Source organism: Mustela erminea, chromosome 5 (assembly GCF_009829155.1).
Source record: "Mustela erminea isolate mMusErm1 chromosome 5, mMusErm1.Pri, whole genome shotgun sequence".
NCBI lineage: Eukaryota > Metazoa > Chordata > Mammalia > Carnivora > Mustelidae > Mustela > Mustela erminea.
In genome coordinates, this window is record NC_045618.1 from 108,014,675 (window position 1) to 108,038,002 (window position 23,328).

Sequence of the window (23,328 nt, forward strand, 5' to 3'; positions counted from 1 at the left end):
TATGCCATAAAAAAACTTAAAAGCTAGAATAACTTTATCATGCAAAATGACTTACTATTAATTCGTTGAAGCATATCTTCCTTAGTGCTTATATCTTGCTCATACTGGAAAACTAAAAAAAAAAAAAAAAAAAATAGTGACTTCACTTCATTATTAAAATGTTAAATGATAATACAAATAGTTACTTATTTCTTTCTTTTCATTTTATACCTACCAAATTCTAGCAAAAGTCTGTCCAAACTGACAAACAGGCTGTCATTCATCTTGGATACTATATTTAAAAGGAAAAAAAAACTGTAAGGAGAGACTTTCTGAAGTCCTATGCAAAACAGCATATATTCGTACTAGGCATTATTTCAGAAGAATGTGGGGGGAACAAGAACTGAGGAGGAGAGAGACCCCTTCAGCCCAGTACTGGGCACAGCCCTAGAAAGACACTTAATAAATACTTGCTCAATGTCACTGCAGGACGGAAGCATCTAGGGGTCGGGGGGAGCCTTAATAACCGTTTATACGTGGTATCGAAACACGTCACTGAATATTCTGGAGTGCAGAGACACCAAGATTTCTCAAAGGGATATGCCTTTTAAAATGAACTCTCTGAATAATATGCCCTTTCTTGGCGCGTGGACTACTACGCGCAGCAAGATTCCTAAAGAAAGTCCTTAACCAACACCCAAGGTAAAACAAAGCGAGAGTGCAATTTTACACTTAACGAATTTACCACCCAAAATGCAAAAAGTAAAGGTTTTCACAGGACTGCCGAGGCGCGTTACAAAATACGCCCGAGGCGGGGTCGTTCTGACTCGTCAGGCGCAGACTCGAGAAGCTACACTTCCCGCCCGTTCTGAAGCACGAAGTTCGCTCACCACCAACACCCTCACCCTCACAGCCGAGGCGCTTCTGCTCACCCGGATCCCTCCCCAACCCTCCAGCCTGGCGGCGGTGCCCACAGCTTGGGGCGGCTCTGGGGCCAAGGAGGAGGCCACGCGCCGACAAGCCATCACGCGACCGCTGGTGGAACGCCAGAGACTGGGCCCGCCAGCCCCCCACATCCGTCAGAGCCGCCCATGCAGTAGGAATAACCGCCACGCACAGCTCCTTTACCCAGCCACCTCAACGGCCCCTCCGGGACCCGAACGTTTCACGCCCTCCCTTGTCTGGGGCCCACAACTCGACTCAGGGTCTCGAGTTTGGGGTACGCCACGCAGCACCCGACACTGAAATGCGGCCGGGGGTCCGCTTCCGCCCCACCCAGCCCCGCGAGACCCCGCGAAGCCGGGAGCGGGAGCTGCAGATCGCGCTGAAGAGCGAGATCGAACTCCCCGCGAGACCAGCGTTGAGGCAATCACCCCTTCCCGCTGGGCGAAGCATGAACCGAGCACCTTAAAACCCTAGAGGTGGTGCTAGAATCCGAGAGCATCCCTGAAAGGGGACGGAGCAGGAACCTCTCAGGGATTCTCTTATTGTCTTGAAGACGAATGTTGTCTTAAGGAGATTCATTCCTCTTGTAACTTAACAGTTTAAAGAAATATTTTCAGAGAACAGCAGTAAATTCGATATCGTAGCGTGAGAGGAAAACCCTCGAATCAATCATCAGAATTCAATTTCGCATTCAGTATTTTCAAAACTTCTTAAAAAGCAAGGATAAGAATTCAAATACATTTTCATTCAACAAACATTCTGAGTGACTCATTGTAGTTTCAAATAAATTGCACATTAACATTTTTGTCCAAACGCTGCCTTTAGATAATTTGTGCTCTTAGAATTTGTCAGCATATCCAAAGTGAAAAAAAGGGTAGAGAAAAAATAATATAAGCAAGTCAGCCCCCAAATTGCTTTCATTATTAATATATTTGTGGTAAAGATTTTCAATACTAAATGATCTAAATAATTGCCTCAACTTATCACAACCTAATTCACAGATTATTAAAATGAAAAAGAAATTTTGAGGTGTTTCTTGTTTAAATACCTCAGTATGTGTGCATAATTGACTTTATTATACTATGATGTAATATAATATACTATGATGAAATGTTGCTCATTAGTATTAATGGTAGTAAGCCATCAAAACTAAGTTTGATGGTGTAAGACATTTAACAGCTTTATTCTTATACGTATTTATGATGTATTTGTTAACTAACCCCATTTCAGAAAGGCGTAGGGGTATAAATATGAAGGTTACAGTTATTTAGTCTTGCTGGTACTACATTGCTATGACAATTTCATAGGTCAAAAGAATCGATTCAGTTCAACTTAACAGATTTTCTTGTAAAAATTTGTGGAAACCTAGAAACATCACCTTACTGACACCTGGAAATTTATTTGCATTTAAATTCACATCTATGCATATCTTATTTTGTTAAGGTTTTATTTATTTATTTGACAGAGTTCACAAGTAGGGGGGGTGTTGCAGGGAGCAGGCTCCCTGCTGAGCAGACAGCCTGATGGCAGGGACGCTGGGAGTGGGGGTGGGGGTGGGGGGGTGGGGGAGTGTAGATCCCAGGACCCTGAGATCATGATCTGAGCCTCTGAGCTGAAGGTCACCCAGATGTCCCAACATCTGTGCATATCTAATTACTCTCACAAAAATACAACTGTGTTCTACCAAAACCACTGCCACATATTCCATTCCAAAAAATCCCTTCTGGAAAGCAATAAAGATGAGAAAGATCCAACAACTGGAGAATTTTAAATAACAAATTTTGCTCTTCCCTCTCTATCCCCCCAATGAAATATAGAGCACCATTTGAAAAATTATAGACCATTGACTTAGGTAAACATTTATCTTAACATCATTTTCTGGGAAAGTACTCCTGTAAAAATCCCTCCCCACATATTATAAGCACCTTCTCCTTTGCTCCAGACATGCAAATCAGAATCTGAAGAAATTCTTTATTTAAACGTGTTCCCCATTCTAACTGTACTGTATTCCTTTTTTTTTTCCTTTCACTGCTGAATCTATCCAACAGAAAACACATCTCCTATTTACTATTGCTTTCCACTCCTTTCCTCATTGGCTTTTTAAACTCATCTGCTATCCCCATCACATTTAACTGCTTTCTCAGATAATCAATAAATATTTTTATTCCAAATCTAATGGTTTTTTCTCAGTCTTATCCCCCCCCCCCCCCCCGCTTTTCTAACTCTTCTACATATTTGGTCCTACTAAAGGTCTTTGTAAGCTTGACTTCCAAGACACTACTCGCTCATAGTTCTCTATCTCTCCTACCTGCTCATCTGATTTTGGCATCTACTTCTTTCCCTTTTGCCATCACTACCCAACTATGGACTCCTATCAAAGCCTTTTCTTTTTCTTTTTCTTTTTTTTTTTAAGGTTTATTTATTTGCCAGAGAGAGAGAGAGAGAGTACACTCAAGCAGGCAGAGAGGCAGGCAGAGGCAGCAAGAGAAGCAGGCTCCCTGGAGAGCAAGGAGTCCCTTGGGGACTCAATCCCATGGGATCATGACCTGAGCCGAAGGCAGCGCTTTAACCAACTGAGACACCCAGGCGTCCCTCAAAGCCTTTTCTTTAACTCTAACTTTCTCTACACTCTTTTCTTTGGCTCATTCACTCTAATGACTTTAGTTATCACCTCTGTGCTTAAAATTCCCAAATCTTTATTTCCAGTTCTATCTTATTATCTAAGAGTTATAAATATATTTACATTTACTTGCTTTTCCATCAGTCTGGGTTCAGTCTGATCCAAATCCAAAGTCATCTCTTCCTTTCCTTCTAACACACCTGTCTCAGTGACATTGTAATTCCCCCCAAAATCAATACATGAAAAGTTGGTATCTTATATGACTCATTACTCTTTTCATCTCTTATAACTATTCACAAAGTCTTATTGATTTTTTTCGTTTCTTTTTTATTTAAATTCAATTAGCCAACATATAGTACATCATTAGTTTGTGATGTAACTAATGTGACTGTGATGTAACTAATGTAATCATTAGTGTGTGTGTGTGTGTGTGTATGTAACACCCTGTGTTCTTTGATATATCCCTATTTATATCCAATCAACTCTATAAACTTTTTGTAGGCATACATATACAGATTCTATTTCTCTCCATCTCAGTTTCCACTATTTTAGTCCAGGTTACCATTATTTTCTCACCTGGATTATTATAGTAGCTTCCAAACTAGTTTTGCTGTGTATCTACTTCTGGCCCTCTAGAACATTCTTCATTCATCCTTCATTGGAGTGATTTTAAATGCAAACTTATGACTCTCTCTGCCTCTCTCTCTCATTAGACACACACACACACACACACACACACACACACATTAGAACACTTCAGTAGCAATGACTTCCTATTATTCTAAGGACTTACAAAGCACTTCATGATCCTTGTCCCTATATATCTCTGTTTTTTCATATTATACCAACCCTATTTCCTTCCTTGCAATCCAGCCTTACAGACCTACTTTCAGTTCTTAACATGTTCCTTTCTAGATATTGCACTTGCTGACTGCTTAGTTTGGAATGCTCTATCTTTCATTTGATAACCTCCTAATCCTTCAAATCTCAACTCAAGTATCACAGCCACAGTAACGCTCATTAAAAACTCTCAGATTTCACATATTCATCCTTCATAGCCTTTAGCATGGTTATAATTCTACGTTATTTGTGTAATTATTGTATAAATATCTATCTCATCCATGATACTGTAGGCTTCCTAAGAACAGGCCTAATCTCTTCTGTTCCCTCTGCTCCAACACACACAAACACCTTCACAGCCATAGGAATAATCACATGCAATTATAAGGTAATAAATGCCACCTCATTCTAAGAATAGTCCTTATAGGGAATACAGTCATAGAAGAGGAAGTGAAACAATTTGAATCTAACACAAATTTATTTACATGAATGGTAATCAGGTCCATGAAAAAAACCGACAAGTTTAAAGTATGCCCAGATTTTCAAATATGCATGATGAAATGTACAGTTTAATATTAAATTTATATATTAATATTAATCAAAACATCCCCCCTCCTTTTTTTCCTCATTTGATCCCCTGTGGTAGGATTAGTGCTGCTCACCTTCCTGGCCACATTAGGTTTGTATTTTCATCACTTCCTTGAATTACCACATCAATAAAATATGAGTAGTTATTTGACACCTCTGCTCTATTGACAATAATCCTAATGCTAGTAGGTTTTCTTCTAAGTGTGTACAAACCATATTGGGCAAATACAAACAAACAAACAAAAACAGAATTTTTTGTTCTTGTAGATCTTAAAGGCACCACTTAATGTTAATTTGACCCATTCATTGTTTTACTGTTCATGTATCTTCGTTTTGGGTGCAATCCTGTTTCCCTCAAATATATCTACTTACTTCTAAAATCCTATTAAATGAGATCTTAAATTTTAATTGACCCCCCCTTATTCTATCTTTTACATCACATAATTCTTTAATTTTATTTGTTTTTTACTCACCTTTGTATGTCCAGCAGCTGGCCAAGTACCTGAGACAAGATAGACACTCAAAAGGTACTTCAGAGGTGCCTGGGTGGCTCAGTGGGTTAAAGCCTCTGCCTCCAGCTCAGGTCATGATCCCACAGTCCTGGGATCGAGCCCCACATTGGGCTTTCTGCTCCGCAGAGATCCTGCTTCCTCCTCTCTCTCCCTGCCTGCCTCTCTGCCTACTTGTAATCTCTGTCTGTCAAATAAATAAATAAAACTTTTTTTTTAAAAAAAACGTACTTTAATTTAATTTATAAATGAATGAATGAAAAGTGCTCAAAAAATGGTTATATCATTTCATATCTGGATTACTATAACAGACTGGGAACAACCTATCCCCCTTGACCTATCCTATACTCTTCTTATTCCATCCTACAATAATTCTGATTTTTCTTGCAACTATCTCATTATGGTATCCATCTAATTTGAAAGAAATTAATGATTATATTTTCCTCTGCTTCAAATTGGAATGTATGCACTATTTTAAGACTTTCTATAATTTAACCTTGACCTTATTTCCCAACAAAATCTCTCTCTCTTTTTAGCAGCCCAATTCACTGATCCATGAAGACACTATGCTTATTTAAGCTTCCATGGTTTTGTGTTCAGTGTTCCTCTCAACTAGAAAGTTTCTTCTTGGCACATTTAAATCAGTTGCAGAGAAATAAAGGCTTAGGACATTTAAGAATTCCTTCTCAGACAACAGAACTCCTCTTTCTTAACAGATACCAATAACTTTATATATCTAGCTCCCAGAGGGCTCATCTCACGATGGACATGTGACCAGGCCAGGAATGGCCTGGCCAATCACATTTCTCCATCTCTGGGGCCAGTCTTTGCTTAAATGGTGTAGTCAGAATGGTGAAAGAAAAATGTTTCTCTAAGCTACTGAACTCCAAAAACCTTGTAAGGCTGGAGCTGCTAACCGTCCTTCTCTCCATACAAAAAAACAAAACAAAACAAAACAAAACAACAACAACAACAACAAAAACCCTGCCCTATAAAGGAGGCAACACAAACAAAAACAGAAACAAGATAGAGAGGAGTCAACTACCCTAGGGTTTTCAGTTTTGTAAGTCAATAGGTTTCCTTTTTGTTCAAGATAGTTCAGTTTATATTGCCTGCACTTAGAGAGTCCTTTTATTTATTTTTTTTAATTTTTTTAAATTTATTTTCAGGGGCACCTGGGTGGCTCAGTGGGTTAAAGCCTCTGCCTTCAGCTCAGGTCATGATCCCAAGGTCCTGGAATCAAGCCCCACGTCGGGCTCTCTGCTCCGCAGGGAACCTGCTTTCTCCCCTCTCTGCCTGCCTCTCTGCCTGCCTCTCTGCCTACTTGTGATTTCTCTCTCTCTCTGTCAAATAAATAAAATCTTTAAAAAATAAAAAAATAAATTCATTTTCAGCGTAACAGTATTCATTGTTTTTGCGCCACACCCAGTGCTCCATGCAATCTGTGCTCTCTCTAATACCTACCACCTGGTTCCCCCAACCTCCCACCCCCCGCTCCTTTAAAACCCTCAGGTTGTTTTTCAGAGTCCATAGTCTCTCATGGTTCACCTCCCCTTCCAATTTCCCTCAACTCCCTTCTCTCCATCTCACCTTGTCCTCCATGCAATTTGTTATGCTCCACAAATAAGTGAAACCCTATGATAACTGACTCTCTCTGCTTGACTGATTTCACTCAGCATAATCTCTTCCAGTCCCATCCATGTTGCTACAAAAGTTGGGTATTCATCCTTTCTGATGGAGGCATAATACTCCATAGTGTATATGGACCACATCTTCCTTATCCATTCGTCCATTGAAGGGCATCTTCGTTCTTTCCACAGTTTGGCGACCGTGGCCATTGCTGCTATAAACATTAGGGGTACAGATGGCCCTTCTTTTCACTACATCTGCATTTTGGGGGTAAATACCCAGTAGTGCAATTACAGGGTCATAGGGAAGCTATAGAGTCCTTTTAAATGCAGAGAAGTAGAGATGATAAAATTTTTGTCGCTACACATGCCATTTGAAATTTGATTGCATCAAATTTCCAATCATTAAAGTAAGTTAAATTTTCCTTGTTTAGTCTCCATCAATTAATTGTAATCATTCCATGTCTTAGTTTGTTTCATATTTGATCCATGATTTCTTATACATATTTTGTTTTCCCTGGAGTTTCAATTGTACTTTCCCCCCTATAAAGAGAAGAATCATATGTCATCTTCATCGTATCATTAAATCCCTCAGGTGCCTTACTACTTGTTAATTGCCCTAGCATAATTTCTAAGCCTAAAGTAAGCACAAACACTACTTTTTTTTTTTTTAAGATTTTATTCATTTATTTGACAGAGATCACAAGTAGGCAGAGAGGCAGGCAGAGAGAGAGGAAGGGAAGCAGGCTCTCCGCCGAGTAGAGAGCCCGATGCGGGGCTCAATCCCAGGACCCTGGGACCATGACCTGAGCCGAAGGCAGAGGCTTTAACCCACTGAGCCACCCAGGCGCCCCGCACAAACACTACTTTGAGAGACCCATATCTTCGCAAGTTAATCACTTGACTTCATTGCAGACTATTTCTTAGGCTTCATCTGGGTGCATTCATATAAGTAGGAGGGGATAGGAGAGGCCAATTATCACAGCCCTGCTCTGGATAATTTTTCAAGTTGTAACCTCATTTTCTGCTCCTCTTCCCCTTGCAATTTTTTTATATCTACCAACTCAGGGACAATCAATAGAAAAACTTCCTCATTCATTTTAAACAATATTAAATGTTAATTATTGTACCATGTTGCAATACAATGATGCCTTCAAAATCTGTGGAACTATGTAGGACTTAAAACGTTTACAATAATAACCTCAAATCGTGACACTTTTTTAGTTCTCTTATCTGCTTTTCCTATATAAGGAAACTATAAAATCTTACTGATGGACATAAAAGAACATTTGAATAAATGACAGCCATTCCATGTACCTGAATGGGAATATTCATCAAAGTAAAAATGTACTTTATCCCAAATAAAACAATTTATGTAATACAATTTGTTGAAGGATATCATTGATAGGATAACTGCTGGTTGACCTGTGAGCTAGACCCAAGCACTTGGAGGCTCCTCAACCCCTTCCCTATCCTTAGGGATACCATTCCCTACCATTCCCACCACAGGAGCCATTTTCAAGGACATAGCCTTGAGTGAGTAAGGTGTTATTGAGAACAACTGGACTGCATACATGACTGAACCCAGGTAAGGCCTCTGAAGACTTTTAAGATTTGGCATGTGGGTGCAGAGATCTACTCATCTTGTGCCACTTTTTTTTTTTTTAAGATTTTATTTATTTATTTGACAGACAGAGATCACAAGTAGGCAGAGAGGCAGGCAGAGAGAGAGGAGGAAGCAAGCTCCTTACCGAGCAGAGAGCCTGATGCGGGGCTCAATCCCAGGACCCCGGGATCATGCCTGAGCTGAAGGCAGAGGCTTTAACCCACTGAGCCACCCAGGTGCCCCCATTTTGTGCCACTTAAGACAAGCATCATAAGTAAGTTACTTTAAACCTGCCCCCTATCAATCTGAAGTGGTCTGCCTCTTTCTTTGTTCTCTCTTGCCCTCTGTGTAGAGGGCTAAGTTTCTGAACCAATAATTAGGCAGCCAGACAAGAAACCAAAGAAATATGCCTTGGGAAAGTGGTATCTGCAGGGGAAATTCTAAGTGGACCATTGACCTCTAAGTGGGACAGAGTGGCCCATATGTCAAATGCTTATGGACCCCTATGTAAGTATACGGACACCCTAAAAATGCAAGCTGTTTCAATGCATTTGTTTGAGAAACTCTGCATAACACACTGTAGCAAAGAAGGGAAACAAACAGCCGTCACAGTGGAATGGCCTCCATTGTGGGCAGTTCAGCTGGCCTTCAATGCCCAATGAGAGACTGAAGCTCAAGTTAGAAAGATGGAAGAAGATGGAAGATGGAAGAAAGATGGAAGAAGAGCTGAAGTTAGAGAAAAGCATGCAGTTGTCTGCTATTCTGCTAACTTTGGAGCTGGGGACTAGGTGGGAGGGCATGATAATAAATTGGAGACCTTTGCATGCCATTTTACAAAGCAAGGAGGCCATAAACTGCCACAGATTAAGATCCAAGCATGTGGGCTAAAGCCTGATTAGGACGCTAAAAGGTAGAATTACTCAGAAAGTGAGGAGGGCAAAGGGAAGGATGTTGTGGTTATTGATAATGATGTAGACAGAGTGCCCCATGCTGTCTGACAATTTTAAATAGTAATTACCCTAGAATTCTAAAGATAGAAAAACATACCCCAAAACTACGAGAAAAGTTGCATTCTTTCTTTGTCCCTTGAGTTGTAAATTTATCATATCTGAAAAATAAACATCGTAATAGATAACTAAAACACTGACTACAGTTGACTGAGAGTAGGGAAGAAAAAGGGGGGAAAGAAGTTTTTTAAAATACAGACTGCTATAGAAGCTCCCTTACTCCAGATCTAGTCCACTAAAACATTATTGGTAAATGACAAATACAAATCTTAAAAATCTTCTCCAAATATTAGTAAAATGCTTTAGCATTGTAAGTGGGTAACCTTACAAGTAAAAAGCTTTAGCATTGTAAGTGGGTAACCTTAACTTGTTCCACCAGAGACACATTTGGCTTCACCATACATATTTGGGTTTTGTAAACGAATGAATTTTATGTTGCTATACCTGACTCATAGATAAAATTTTGGAATGAAAGCTATAGGGTCTCTGTTTGAATTTGTCTATATTCTTAGATATATGTTATGTCTGTAGATATATGTTATGTATATGTGTTTTTCTGCCTCCAGTGGATATCGCTTAAATTAATTTGTAAAAAAGTTCTATTTAATTAGCTTAAAGAAAATTAAGCTTTAAAATCAGTATTGTGGGAGCGTCTGGGTGGCTCAGTGAGTTAAAGCCTCTGCCTTCAGCTCAGGTCATGATCCCAGCGTCCTGGGATCAAGCCCCACATTGGGCTTTCTGCTCAGCGGGGAGCCTGCTTCCTCCTCTTCTCTCTCTGCCTGCCTCTCCACCTACTTGTGATCTCTGTCAAATAAATAAATAGAATCTTTAAAATAAAATAAAATAAAATCAGTAGTGTGCTTATATAGAACTGAAACTTAATTTTCTTTCATATCCTAAAAGGACAACATTTTCTTGGACTATTGGTCTGTTCTTAATGGAATTATGAAATGTTTTTAACTTTTAAAAGTTAACTTTTAACTTTTTAAGTAATCTGCTTAGAAAACAAAGATTCTGTGTTTTATCAAAATAACTTCCTGTACTTCATGTTGTCTTTATTAAGTCTTTGATTACTTAAGAAAAGTGTCTTCTCTACTAAGAGTTATTTTTCCAACTACATAACTTCTTGTATTTGCCTTTGAAGTCACTTTTATTTACTGAAGTACAGTTAACACACAATACTACATTAGTTTCAGCTGTATAACACAGTGACTTGAGAAGTCTATACATTATTCTGTGCTCACCTCAAGTGTAGCTACGATCTGTCACCATATAATGCTATTATAATATCACTGACTAAATTCTCTATGCTCTATCCCTGTGACTTATTCATTCCATAACTAGAAGCCTGCATCTCCCTCTCCCTTTCACCCATTTTGCCCATTCTCTCACCCTTCTCCCCTCTGGCAACTATCAGTTTGTTCTCTATATTTATGGGTCTGCTTCTGCTTTTGTTTGTTTGTTTGTTTGTTTATCCATTTTTTTTATTCCACATATAAGTGAAATCATATGATATTTGCCTTATTCCACTTTAACTAGCACACTCTGGATTCATCCGGTTGTTACAAATAGCAAGATATTCTTTTTATGACAGGGTAATAGTCGTGTGTGTGTGTGTGTGTGTGCGCACGCGCGCGCACGCACACTTAGGAGAAACAAGACAATCTTCATTTCTTCCATATATTAGAAATATAGATATATATTATAGGTATATATTTATCCATTCATCTTTTTATTCATTCATCTATTGATGGACACTTGGGTTCTTTCCATATCTTGGCTATTGAATATAATGTTGCTATAAATAGAGGTACTTATATCTTTTAATTAGTGTTTTCATTTTCTTTGGGTAAATACCCAGTAGTGGAATTACTAGATTGTATGGTACTTCTATTTTTAACTTTCTGAGAAAACTCCATGCTGTTTTCCACAAAGATTGCACCGATTTACATTCCCACCAATAGTGAGGGTTCCTTTTTCTCCACATCCTTACCAACATTAGTTATTTCTTATCTTTTTGATATTAGCCATTCTGACAGGTATGATGTAGTATCACATTGTGGTTTTGATTTGTATTTCCCTGATGGTTAAGGATGTTGAGCATCTTTTCATGTGTCTGTTGACCATCTGTATGTCTTCTTTAGAAAAACATCTATTCAGTTCCTCTACCAATATTTTAATCAGATTGAAGTTTTTTTATGTCCAATTGTCTAAGTCCTTCATATATTTTGAATATTAACCCCTTATCAGATATATTATTTACAAATATCTTTTCCCCATCAGTAGGCTGCCTTTTCATTTTTTGATGGTTTCCTTCACTGCACACAAACTTTTTATTTTGATGTAGTCCCAATGGATTGTTTTTGCTTTTATTTCCCTAGCCAGATGAGATATATCTAGAAAAATGTTGCTATGGGACAATGTCAAAGAAATTACTGCCTATGTTTTCTTTTAGAGGTTTTATAGTTTCATGTTTCACATTTAATCTTTAATTCATTTTGAGTTTATTTTTTTCTATCATGTATGAAAGTAGTCCAATTTTGTTCTTTTGCATGTAGCTTTCCAGTTTTCCCAACATTATTTATTGAAGAGACTTTTCCCCATTGTATATCTTGCCTCTGTTGTCACAGATTATTTTTCTATTCTGTTTCATTGATCTTTGTGTCTACTTTTGTGCCAATGCCATACTGCTTTGATTATATAACTTTGTAGTATATCTTGAAATCTGGGATTGTGATATCTCCAGTTTTGTTTTTCTTCCTCAACATTACTTTGGATATCTGGGCTCTTTTGTAGTTCCATAAAAATTTTAGTATTATTTTTTCTAGTTCTCTGAAAAATACTGTTGATATTTTAATAGAGATTGTATTCTATCGGTAGACTGCTTTGGGTAGTACGGAATTTTTACCAATATTAATTCTTCCAATCCATGAGCATGGATTATCTTTAGATTTGTTGGTGCTGTCTTTAATTTCTTTCAGCAATGTTTTTATAGTTTTCAGAGTACAGGTCTTTCACCTCCTTAGTTAAATCCTAGGTATTTGAAGTCCTCAATTGTTACTTTGGTTAAATGAATAACTAAGTAATGTATCACAGTGACCTCTGAGCCTACGTAATCAAGATTTTTAGACTTTTTGATAATTTTGGGGCACCTGGGTGGCTCAATGGGTTAAAGCCTCTGCCTTTGGCTCAGGTCATGATCTCAGGGTCCTGGGATCAAGCCCCACATCGGGCTCTCTGCTCAGCAGGGAGCCTGCTTGCTCCTCTCCCTCTGCCTGCCTCTCTGCCTGCCTCTCTGCCTGCTTGTGATCTCTGTCTGTCAAATAAATAAAATCTTTAAACTTAAAAAAAAAAAAGAAGTAAACTTTTTGATAATTTTGACAAATTTCCTCAAAATCAAATTCTAAATAAGGTTTTATTGACCTTGAGTTAACTTTGGGGTTTTGCAGGGAAGCCCTAGAACATCTCAAAAGATGTGCTCTCTCTCCTTATAAAAGAGAGATATTAGACTAATCAGGCTTATTGGTCAGGTAAAATTATATGGAAAGCATTGTAAAAAAAGAAGTGATGCTAAACTTTAAGTTATTTCATATAAATATGTTATTAATTTAACTGTCCCTGCAAAAGTATTTCATCTTCAAGGAGATCTATGGAAAAGACTCTGACAAGCAGAGGTTTCTGATAACCAAGATCAGTTTGTTTTCACATGGGAGGCTTAATAACAGACTTTTCAAGTGCTTCTCCAAGGCAATCCACATAGCCCCACAATATGTTATAAGATGGTAGCCTAAAACCTATCCCTGTTCTCCTTCCTCATATCAGTAAAATGACTTGGTTAATGCAGTAATAGCATTCCTGGGTGTTCTAAACAATGCCTGAGACAATGGTCTCAATTGACAATTGACTACAATTGACAACTGACTACAATTGACAATTGGACAATTGCCAAAGGAGTCTGGGGCCATCCACTAGAGTTCTCAACAAGTGAAGAATTGGCAAATTGACTATATTGGTCCCATCCCTTAAGAATGAGGGTTCTACATATGCCTTGGTTTGTATGGATACTGTACCTGGCCTAAACCAAGATTTCCCCTATTGCTGCACAAAACATGTTGCCATCATTAGGGCATTAGAGAATTTGAGTACCATGTACAGACACCCTTATCAAACTCCTAATCAGACAGTGATTGGGAGTTATGTTTGAAAGATCGTGATAAGCAAGATGGACCAAGAACATGACATTGAATGGAGGTTCCATCTCTCCTATAATCCCAAGCAGCAGATTTGGTAGAAAGGAGAAATACCATATTAAAGCAACAGAGTAAATTACTAACAGGTAAAACCACCTTGGCCAGATAGACTGCAGTTCCAGGCTTTAATACATTTAAATGATCAACCAGTAAAGCCTATTGCCCCATATGTCAGACTGGGGACACATGCTGAGACACTCAGTACCACAAAGATATAGAAGTTGTAGGAAATAGCCATTGCCCCAACTCTCACTATAGATCACATGCTATGCTGCTGGCAGACAGTCTCTCTTCTGCTGTCCTGCCTGCCACCTCCTTGCAGTGTATTCAATAAACTTATACCTCCTTTAAAACACACACACACACACACACACACACACACACACAAATATGCTATGCTGCTGAAAACATCAAAGCCCCATCACACATGGGAAAGGAATCATCTACTGGAATTTACAATGGGATGTCTCACTAGGATGGCCAGATAGTCACCAAATAAGCTGTCTCTATGTTAGTGAAATTTCTTACTGATTTCTTAGGGCATAATGTGGAAGAAGGGTATGTATAAGATTGCAAGAGCAGTATGAGGGATGGAGTATTGAAGAAGGTCATTGAAAAGACATGACCACCTATTGACTTAAGAGCTAAACCAGCCAACTGGAGTTTTCTCACCCCATTCCCTATCCTTGGAATGTAAGTTCTACTCACTATTTTCACAGTGGGAGCCATTTTCAAGGACATAGGCTTGAGAGAATAAGGTATTGTTGAGAACATCTGGACTGAATACATGACTGAGCCCAATCAAGGCCTCTATATAAATTTTTAAGATTTGGTTGGCAGAAAAAAAAAAAAAAGATTTGGTAGGCAGATGCAGAGATCTGGTCGTCTTGTGACTGCTTGAGACATCCCTTGTAAGTAAGTTGCTTGCTTATTAAACCTGCCACCTGCCAATCTGGAGTGGTCTGCCTCTTTCCTTGGTCTCTTTCTGCCTTCCATGCATGGGGTCAGTTTGCAAACACACACAATTCCACAAAAACTCCCACTGGACTCTCTCTGCAGGTGTCAAAAAGACACTTGACAAAACTGACCTTTCATCTGGAAGAAAATATTCACAGAAAAGCCAAAAAATTTTTCTTTAAAAAATGCTAAGGAATAATTTAATATATCAAATATTAAAATGTAATTTAACTACAGTGAAATCATAGGAATAAGTAGACATACCAAAGAAAGAGAATAAAAGGTTCAGAAGAAAACCTATGTATTCTATGTATACATAGAAATTTATCTATATATAGAAATTTAGTATGTGATAATGGTGGCACTTCAATCAATGGGATATGAACGCATCAATCAAAAAATAATAGCAGAAGAATTAGAAAATTATATGAAGGGGAAAACCTGTATTTTTAATCTAGGCAGAGTAGGAGAAGTAAATGCTGATTATTTATATAATTTGGAAGGGAGGCAATACTAAGTATGCCATGCAAAATAGAACCAGATTTGATAGATCTATGTAAAAATTATAAACTTACAGGGAAAACAAAACCATAAAGTTAAAAGACAAGGGAAAATATTTGCAATATAGGACAGGGCAAAACAGATATTTAATATTTGGAGAAATATTACAAATGAATAAAAGGAAAAAATATTCCAATGAAGGGATATAATTGAGAAATTCTCAAAGGGGAAATATAAACATAACCTTATTAATAACCAGAGAAATGCCTATTATAAAAATAAAAAAACATTTTTCACCTATCAAGATAACAAAGATTTAAAAGAATAATAACAGCCAGGGCATGGGGGGGGGTATCTTATACTCTCATACTCTTACACAGTATAAGTAGAAGTAAAAATCCTTTTGGTTGACAATTTGGAAATGTGTGTCAATTTTTCAAATATGTAAACTCTTTAATCCACTCATTTCACTTCCAAGAATTTGAAGGAAGACAACCTACTGAATGGGAGAAGATATTTCCAAATGACAAAACAGATAAAGGATTAGTACCCAAAATATTTAAAGAACTGATACAACTCAATACCCAAAAAACAAATAATCCAATTTAAAAATGGAAATCTCCAAAGAAGACATATAGTTGGCCAAGAGACACATGAAAAGTCACTTACCATCAGAGAAACGCAAATCAAAACTACAATGAGATATCACCTCACACCTGACAGAATAGCTAAAATTTAAAAAACAAGAGGCAACAAGTGTTGGCAAGGATGTAGAGAAAGGGGAACACTCTTTCACTATTGGTGGGAACGTAAATTGGTGCACCATTGTAGAAAAGTGTACAGAGGTACCTCAATGTAGGAGTCACACAATTGAGTATTTACCCCCCAAAACACTAATTTAAAGAGATGCCTGCACCCCTATTCAATTGCAGCATTATTTGCAATAACCAAACTATGGAAGCAGTCCAAATATCCATTGATAGATGAATGGGTAAAGAAGATGTGGCATGTATATACAATGGAATATTATTCAGCCATAAAAAATAACGAAATCTCATCATTTGCAACAATATGGATCAAGCTAGAAAGTATAATGCTAAGCAAAATAAGTCATTCAGAAGAAAAATCCAAATACCATGTGGAATTTAGGAAACAAAACAAACAAGGAAAGAAAGAAAGAGACAAATCAAAATATAGAGAACAAACTGATGATTACTAGAGGGGAAGTGGGGGTGATAGGGATTAGAGTACACTTTTTCATGATGAAAAAGATAAAATTATTTACAAGATTTTTTAAAAAGCTGTTTTGTTGCAAAAAAAGAATTTTAAGGAAAAAGATTGGACAATGCATTAAGATGCTCACGCCTCATTGTTTATGACGCTGAAAAATTGGAATTGATTTAAACCAACATCAACAGAGACTGGCTCAATAAGTTATGTATACATGTTGTGAAATACAATGCAACCATTCAAAATAATAATATGCATTAATTATCAATAAAAATGTTCACAAAATATTATCATGAAAAAAGGTTATAAAACAGTGTGGATAATATGACAAAACTTCTGTAAAAAGAAAAAAAAGTGTATCTGTATATGTAAGGAAAAAAGGTCTATAAGATATGCACCTAGCACTATTAGTGATTTTCTCTGGAATAATGACTATAAAAACTTGTGCTTTTGACTCCATATAACCATAATATATGGATATTTATTGCAGTAAGTATGTATTACTTTTACAAGAAGAAAAGCAAAAAAGGTGTTTCCAGAAGGAAAAAAAAACACTGCTAGTGCTCCAGATAATGAAAATACATGAGAACAGAATCTAAATGTCAATAATGAAAAAGAGCAGAAAGAAGAATGGAGAGGAGTGTGTGTGTGTGTCTGTATGTGTGTTCATAATAAGAATAGACTCCCTAGAACTGTGTGACTATTGTTAAATAAGTATTCTTAAAACAGAAGGGGCACACTTCAAGGAAAACTAGGTTCTATACCATTTCCAGAAATTTGGGGATTGGCATCACAGAGGAGGAGGAAAACGGGGACATGAAAATACTCCAAAAGTCTGATCCTATTTGGATAAGAAGAATGGGAAAATTTATGTCATGGTAGGAAAAACAGTACATCTGGATGGGGGGAATATTAAGTATCTTGTTTATAAACTGTAGTAGAGTCATGTAAAAATCAAAGAGAGCAGGGAAAAGAAAGATAACCACTGATGGACTAAAAATGACTGTAGAACTTCCAAATCATTATTTCAACTAACTGAACTAAAGAAAAATACAAATAAATTCTAAATTTCTTCTCATATCTGTGAATTGTACTTCAACATAATACCATGATATGTTTTCATTTTACACTAATATATGCAGAGAGGGAAAGAGTCTTCCCTTTTATCTTATCCCATAAGATAAATCAACTACTTTGTTTAATTCAGTTAATGTCCCAAGGGAAGCTTTTAAAGAAAGCTTAATATGAAAATAAAGAATTTAATGACCATCTTCCTTTGTTTAAGAGCTTGCCAATCTTAACTCTGAATAATGACGAAGTGAAAATCTGTAATTTTTTTAAAAGATTATTTATTTATTTATTTATTTGTCAGAGAGAGGGAGAGAGCACAAGCACGGAGAATGGTAGGCAGAGGGAGAAGCAGGCTCCTTGTGAAGCAAGCTGAGCAAGGAACCCAATGTGAGACTCATCCCAGGACCCCTGCTCATGACCTGAGCAGACGCTTCACTGACTGAGCCACTCCACACATCCTGAAAAGTCTATAATTTGTAACAACAAAGCCAAAAAGACTATTTTCCTACTTGAATACTAACTACTTACAATGTTCTATTCTCTAAATTTACTTCCAAGAAACATTTGAGACTAGCTCCCCAAGACGTATTCACTTCCTAACCCTTAGAATCTATGAATATCACCTTATGTGGCAAAAGATATGATTGAGTTAAAGATCTTGAGAAGAGGTGCTTATCCTGGTTTAAACTGGTAGACCTAAAGGCAATCACACGCATTTACAAAATATAGGCTGAAGGAGTTTTCACAGAGACAGTGAGAGTAAGAGCAAGACAGCGGGGTGGGGGAGCAGGGCAGGATGCAGCATTATCTACAATAGCCAAATTGTGGAAGCAGCCCAAGTGTCCATCAATGGATAAATGGATAAAGAAGATGAGGTATATGCATATGATGGAATATTACTCAACCATAGAAGAGAATGAAATCTTGCCATTTGCAACAACATGGGTGGAACTAGAGAGTATAATGCCAAGTGAGATAAGTCAGAGAAAGACAAATACCATAGGATTTCACTCATATGTGAATTTAAGAAACAAAACAAATGAACGAGTTGAAAAAGCAACAAATCCAAAAACAGACCCTTAGAGAAGAGAGGGTTACCAGAGGGGAGGTAAGTCAGGGGATGAGTGAAATAAGTGAAGGGGATTAAGAGTACACTTATCTTAATGAGCACTGAGTAATGTATAGAATTGTTGACTGACTATATTGTACACCTGAAAATAATATAACTGTATGTTAACTACACTGGAATTTATTTAAAGAGGGAAGAGAGGAAAGAAGAGAGGATGTGGTGTGAAGGGGGCAAAGACTGGAGAGATGTGGCTACAAACTGAGAAATGCCAGCAAGCCGTTGGAAGCTAGAAGAGGCAAGAAACTCATCCTTTCCTAGACACTCTGGAAGGAGCACTGCACCTTTATTCAGACTTGTGGCCTCCAGAACCATGAGAGAATACATTTCTGGTTGTTTTAAGGCACCCAGTTTGTGATCATTTGTTATAGCAGCTACTGGAGACTAATACAATGAGCATTTGGAGAATTTCATGTGAACTATCCACTGATTGCTGTAGACTAACTTATTGTAAAAATAGTGGCCCATAGAACAGGAAGGCCAACTTCAAAATAATTTATTATTTGGAAAGTTTCAAGAGACCTAAGCAGAACACCAAGGAATTATGAGACCAAGGACAAGATGGAAAGTGAGCCATCACTAATACAGAGGGTCAAACTAACAGATTAACTGGATGGTTTTCCACAAGAGGGGAAATAATACTTGTGAATTTACTATAAGCCAGGTACTATGCAAGGAATAGTCATGCATAATCCAGTAAAGAAACTAGGGCCTAGGGGCACCTGGGTGGCTCAGTGGGTTAAAGCCTCTGCCTTCAGCTCAGGTCATGATCTCAGGGTCCTGGGATTGAGCCCTATATCAGGCTCTCTGCTCAGCGGGGAGCCTGCTCCCCCCTCTCTCTCTGCCTTCCTCTCTGCCTGCCCATGATCTCTGTCAAATAAATAAATAAATAAATAAAATCTTTAAAAAAAGAAAGAAAGAAAGAAAGAAAGAAACTAGGGCCTAAAATCATGTGGATACTGCAATGATATAAACTTAAATTATTTAGAATCCTTGCTGTTTCTACTATTTTATCTGCTTCCACAAAGTTTAGCTTGAGAAGCATCACTTCTCTGAAACATCATTATAATGACACTATATCCCTCTTCTCTGAGAACCACTCCCAGTCCCCATTTACTTTCAGGAGTGAGCACTTTGTCTCTGTCCATCACAATTTTACAAGGCTTAATTTAGTGAGGAGGTATTTGGCAATGGAGAATGGGAAACAGAAGAAAGGAGTCACAGAGTCAGAACAAAGAGAAAAGAGAAGTAAATACAAACCATTACACTACAGAAAACTACAATCATTGGGAAATAATGAACTTTCAGAGTACACAAAAAGGACACATAAGGATAAAAAGGTAAGTAAGCATGAAGTATAAAGTAAGCATAAAGCATAAAGTAAGCATAAAGATGAGAGACATAGGAAGAAAATTTAACTAAGTGAAGGATGAAAATTAAATACTAAAATTCCAAAAAGTCATTTCAGCCTCAAATTTTAATAGCTGTAATAACAAATTCTTTTACACTAATTTCACCCAAACCCAGCAATAATAAAGTGATAACAATACAAAACACAAAAAGTGGAGGATTAAAGTTCCATAGTGTGAAGGATCCGAAAAAAAAAAATAAGTGCTGTTAAAGGAAACGTGCACACATTTCTCTGTCCCTTAATTTTTTTCTAAATCTATTCCCACTGTCTGCCTATGTAATTCCCTACCAGAGCTTTGCAGCTGGTCCCCACTGGGGCTTAAGCAGACTCCTCTCTGTGTTTCCATTTAAAAATCTTTATTTCAATAGGTGGGCCTAGAGCATCTGCACTTCCAAAATTACCACACAACTGATCCAAAATGATTGAAACAAAATTGGTTTCAAAAATTGCCCTTAGGCTGAAAAGAAGATGAAGGCTAACATTTAAACCTAAAGAAACATTTATCACAATTCTGTGGTCTGTAATAGACTTCTGTGGTTGTAATAGAAATGCTGACAGCTTGTTAATTATAGAAATGCTAGTGAACATCACTGTTATTCTTTTGAAAAACCTGACAAAAGACTTCAGTTTTTTTTTTTGTTGTTTTTTCTTTTTTACTTAAACCAAGCCTTCCAACACCTCAACTCCAATCTCTCCTCCCCAAGAGGCTGGATTCAGTCCCATTTTCCTGTAGTATACAGAATGATGACTCAGAGAAAGGTCTTCAATTATACCCAGACTCCAATGTTCCCACCCCCTCGAGAAGAAGTCCCAGAGTCACATTTGAGATTCAAAGCCTTTTTAGGGCTTACAAGGGCATAAAACTTGACAAGACCCAGAATGGTTTAAATCTCTCTGGGATCCATGAACTAGAGCGCATCAACCTCTGAAAGTCACAGCAATGGGAAACAGCATAAGACCTTACACAGGGCAACCACCAATAAATAAATATTCATGTGTGATTCAGATCCTTTGTGCTTAAACTCAACTGCAATTATTACCATCTTCCTTGGGTAAGGAAAGTGATGTATATAGTGGAGAGAGGTTTGAATTTGTGTTTAAACCAATTTCTGCCACTAATCATTGTGTAACATGAGTAATCTTTTAACCTCTTGGGCCTTCATATTTTATTCACTTGTGAAATAAAGAAGGGTTGAGCAATAACTTTCAACCATTGTTGCATGTCCCACCAGTTACTCAAACAGTATAAATTCCAACATAATAGAAGCAAAACTCCACCTTTCCCAGAGATATTTCTAAATATATAAGTATTCAGTCACCATAAGTATCATTTATAGTAAATTTTAAGAAGAAATAAAATTACAGTAGGCTCTTAGGAAAAGATTTTATTGGTGCGGACTAGTTCTAAGGTGAAATTAAAGGAGCACTAATTCCTTTGAAAGTGCTTCAACTCCAGAATAAACAATTTTAACAGGTTTTGTTTGTCTACACCTTGTTGATTATTTTGAGATTCTTTCTTGAAACAGGGTTTCTCAACAGTGGTGTACTGACATTTTGTTATAATTGACTGTTTTGTTCATTGTAAGACGTTTAGCAGCATCTCTGGCACCCACCCATCAGATGCTAGTTGTGACAACCAAAAATACCTTCAGGCATTGCTAAATGTCCCCTGAAAGGGGGAGTAAAATTGCTCTCTCTTGAGATTTGCTGCTTTGACAGGTAAGATGTTACATAAATGTATTTCTGTAATGTAGTATTCTTATTTATTTACACCTATTTATATGAATCATATATAGTACATAATTTATTACATATTATATATAATATGTAAATAATATATTATGTAAATATTTTTGTAGTGCAATATTTTTTAAAACTATTTTCTGCTGGGGCGCCTGGGTGGCTCAGGTCAGGATCCCAGAGTCCTGGGATCAAGGTCCCCCTCCCCCCATCAGGCTCTCTGCTCATCGGGGAGCCTATTTCCCCCTCTATCTGTATCTGCCTGCCTCTCTGCCTACTTGTGATCTATATCTGTCAAATAAATAAAAAATCTTAAAAAAAAAACAAAACCTATTTTCTGGTAGTCTCTGGACTACCAGGAGAATTTAGGTTTTTATTACAGGGTAATACCTCTATTTGATTTTATAGTATTGGAAGGAAATTATTTACTCATATAATACATGTAATTAATACATATATGTGCCACACATATAATTTAACATGAATACTCTTTGGCTCACCCCAAAGGGCATAAACAAACTTATATTCTTTCACTTCTTTAAATTTTAACATTTCTATGTATATTTTAGAAAGATACTTTGATCTTGGATTTGAAAATGGCCAAAAATAATCTGCTGGTAGAAAAAAATAAAGTTCCAATAGAGAACTACGAATTAATCATTCTTTCAGTCATTCAACTAGTGTTCCATTACTAATAATAAAGTGTTTACAAGTGACACACTAGTTACATTTTTAAGCATTAATCCTTAATGCTTAAAATCCTTAATGCTACAAGAACCCACTGATACAAAGCCCTAAGCAAGCTATGCTGTGGTATAGTTAGCCCCATGCAGATTCAGATTTATGCTACAGAAGCAGAAGAAAGAGAGAAAAGTGAATTTAAGACTATAGATTTAAAAAGAAGTATGACTTGTAATATACTCTGTGGTTTAAATACAAATTCTCATTCAAAGCCTAGGATTAACAATAAGCTAGAGGTCCAAACAGAGTTGTGTAGTCAGCCTAACATTAAAAAAAAAAAAATTACTGCTAGTTCATCATTACTTTCAAATGGTACATTTTCCCACATTTAAGCTTATACAAATTTCCTCTACTTAACAACATAAGCAATTTTGCATCATTTTAAAAATAACGTAAATAATTGTGCTAATAACAGCAAAAATATTCTAATCACTTAAAATTAGACCAATATTTTAATTGTAATACTTTTTCCCTGTTAATTTTACAATGCCAGGAAATCTACAAAATATTTCTCAAATCGTGTTTGCTCTCAGGAACACACAATAAAGAGCCATCTCTGTTCTTTGTTACAAGGTACAT

General features: G+C 37.1%; 1 protein-coding gene across 7 annotated transcripts in view; it reads right to left on the reverse strand.

Annotated features, from left to right (window-relative positions):
* Positions 1–23,328, reverse strand: part of C5H14orf39 (chromosome 5 C14orf39 homolog) — a 92,038-nt gene that overhangs the window by 58,321 nt on the left and 10,389 nt on the right. For 2 of the 7 annotated variants that reach the window (XM_032344394.1, XM_032344389.1), the window contains exons 1-3: positions 1,116–1,275; positions 215–271; positions 56–112 (exon numbers count right to left, since the gene is read on the reverse strand). In XM_032344394.1, coding sequence (XP_032200285.1) covers positions 56–112; positions 215–263 — 106 coding nt within the window. In that variant the 5' untranslated portion in view covers positions 264–271; positions 1,116–1,275. Of the gene's footprint in view, positions 1–55; positions 113–214; positions 272–869; positions 1,064–1,115; positions 1,276–23,328 lie in introns of those variants that run through there. The other 5 variants (XM_032344390.1, XM_032344392.1, XM_032344391.1 and 2 more) reach the window with 4 other exon arrangements.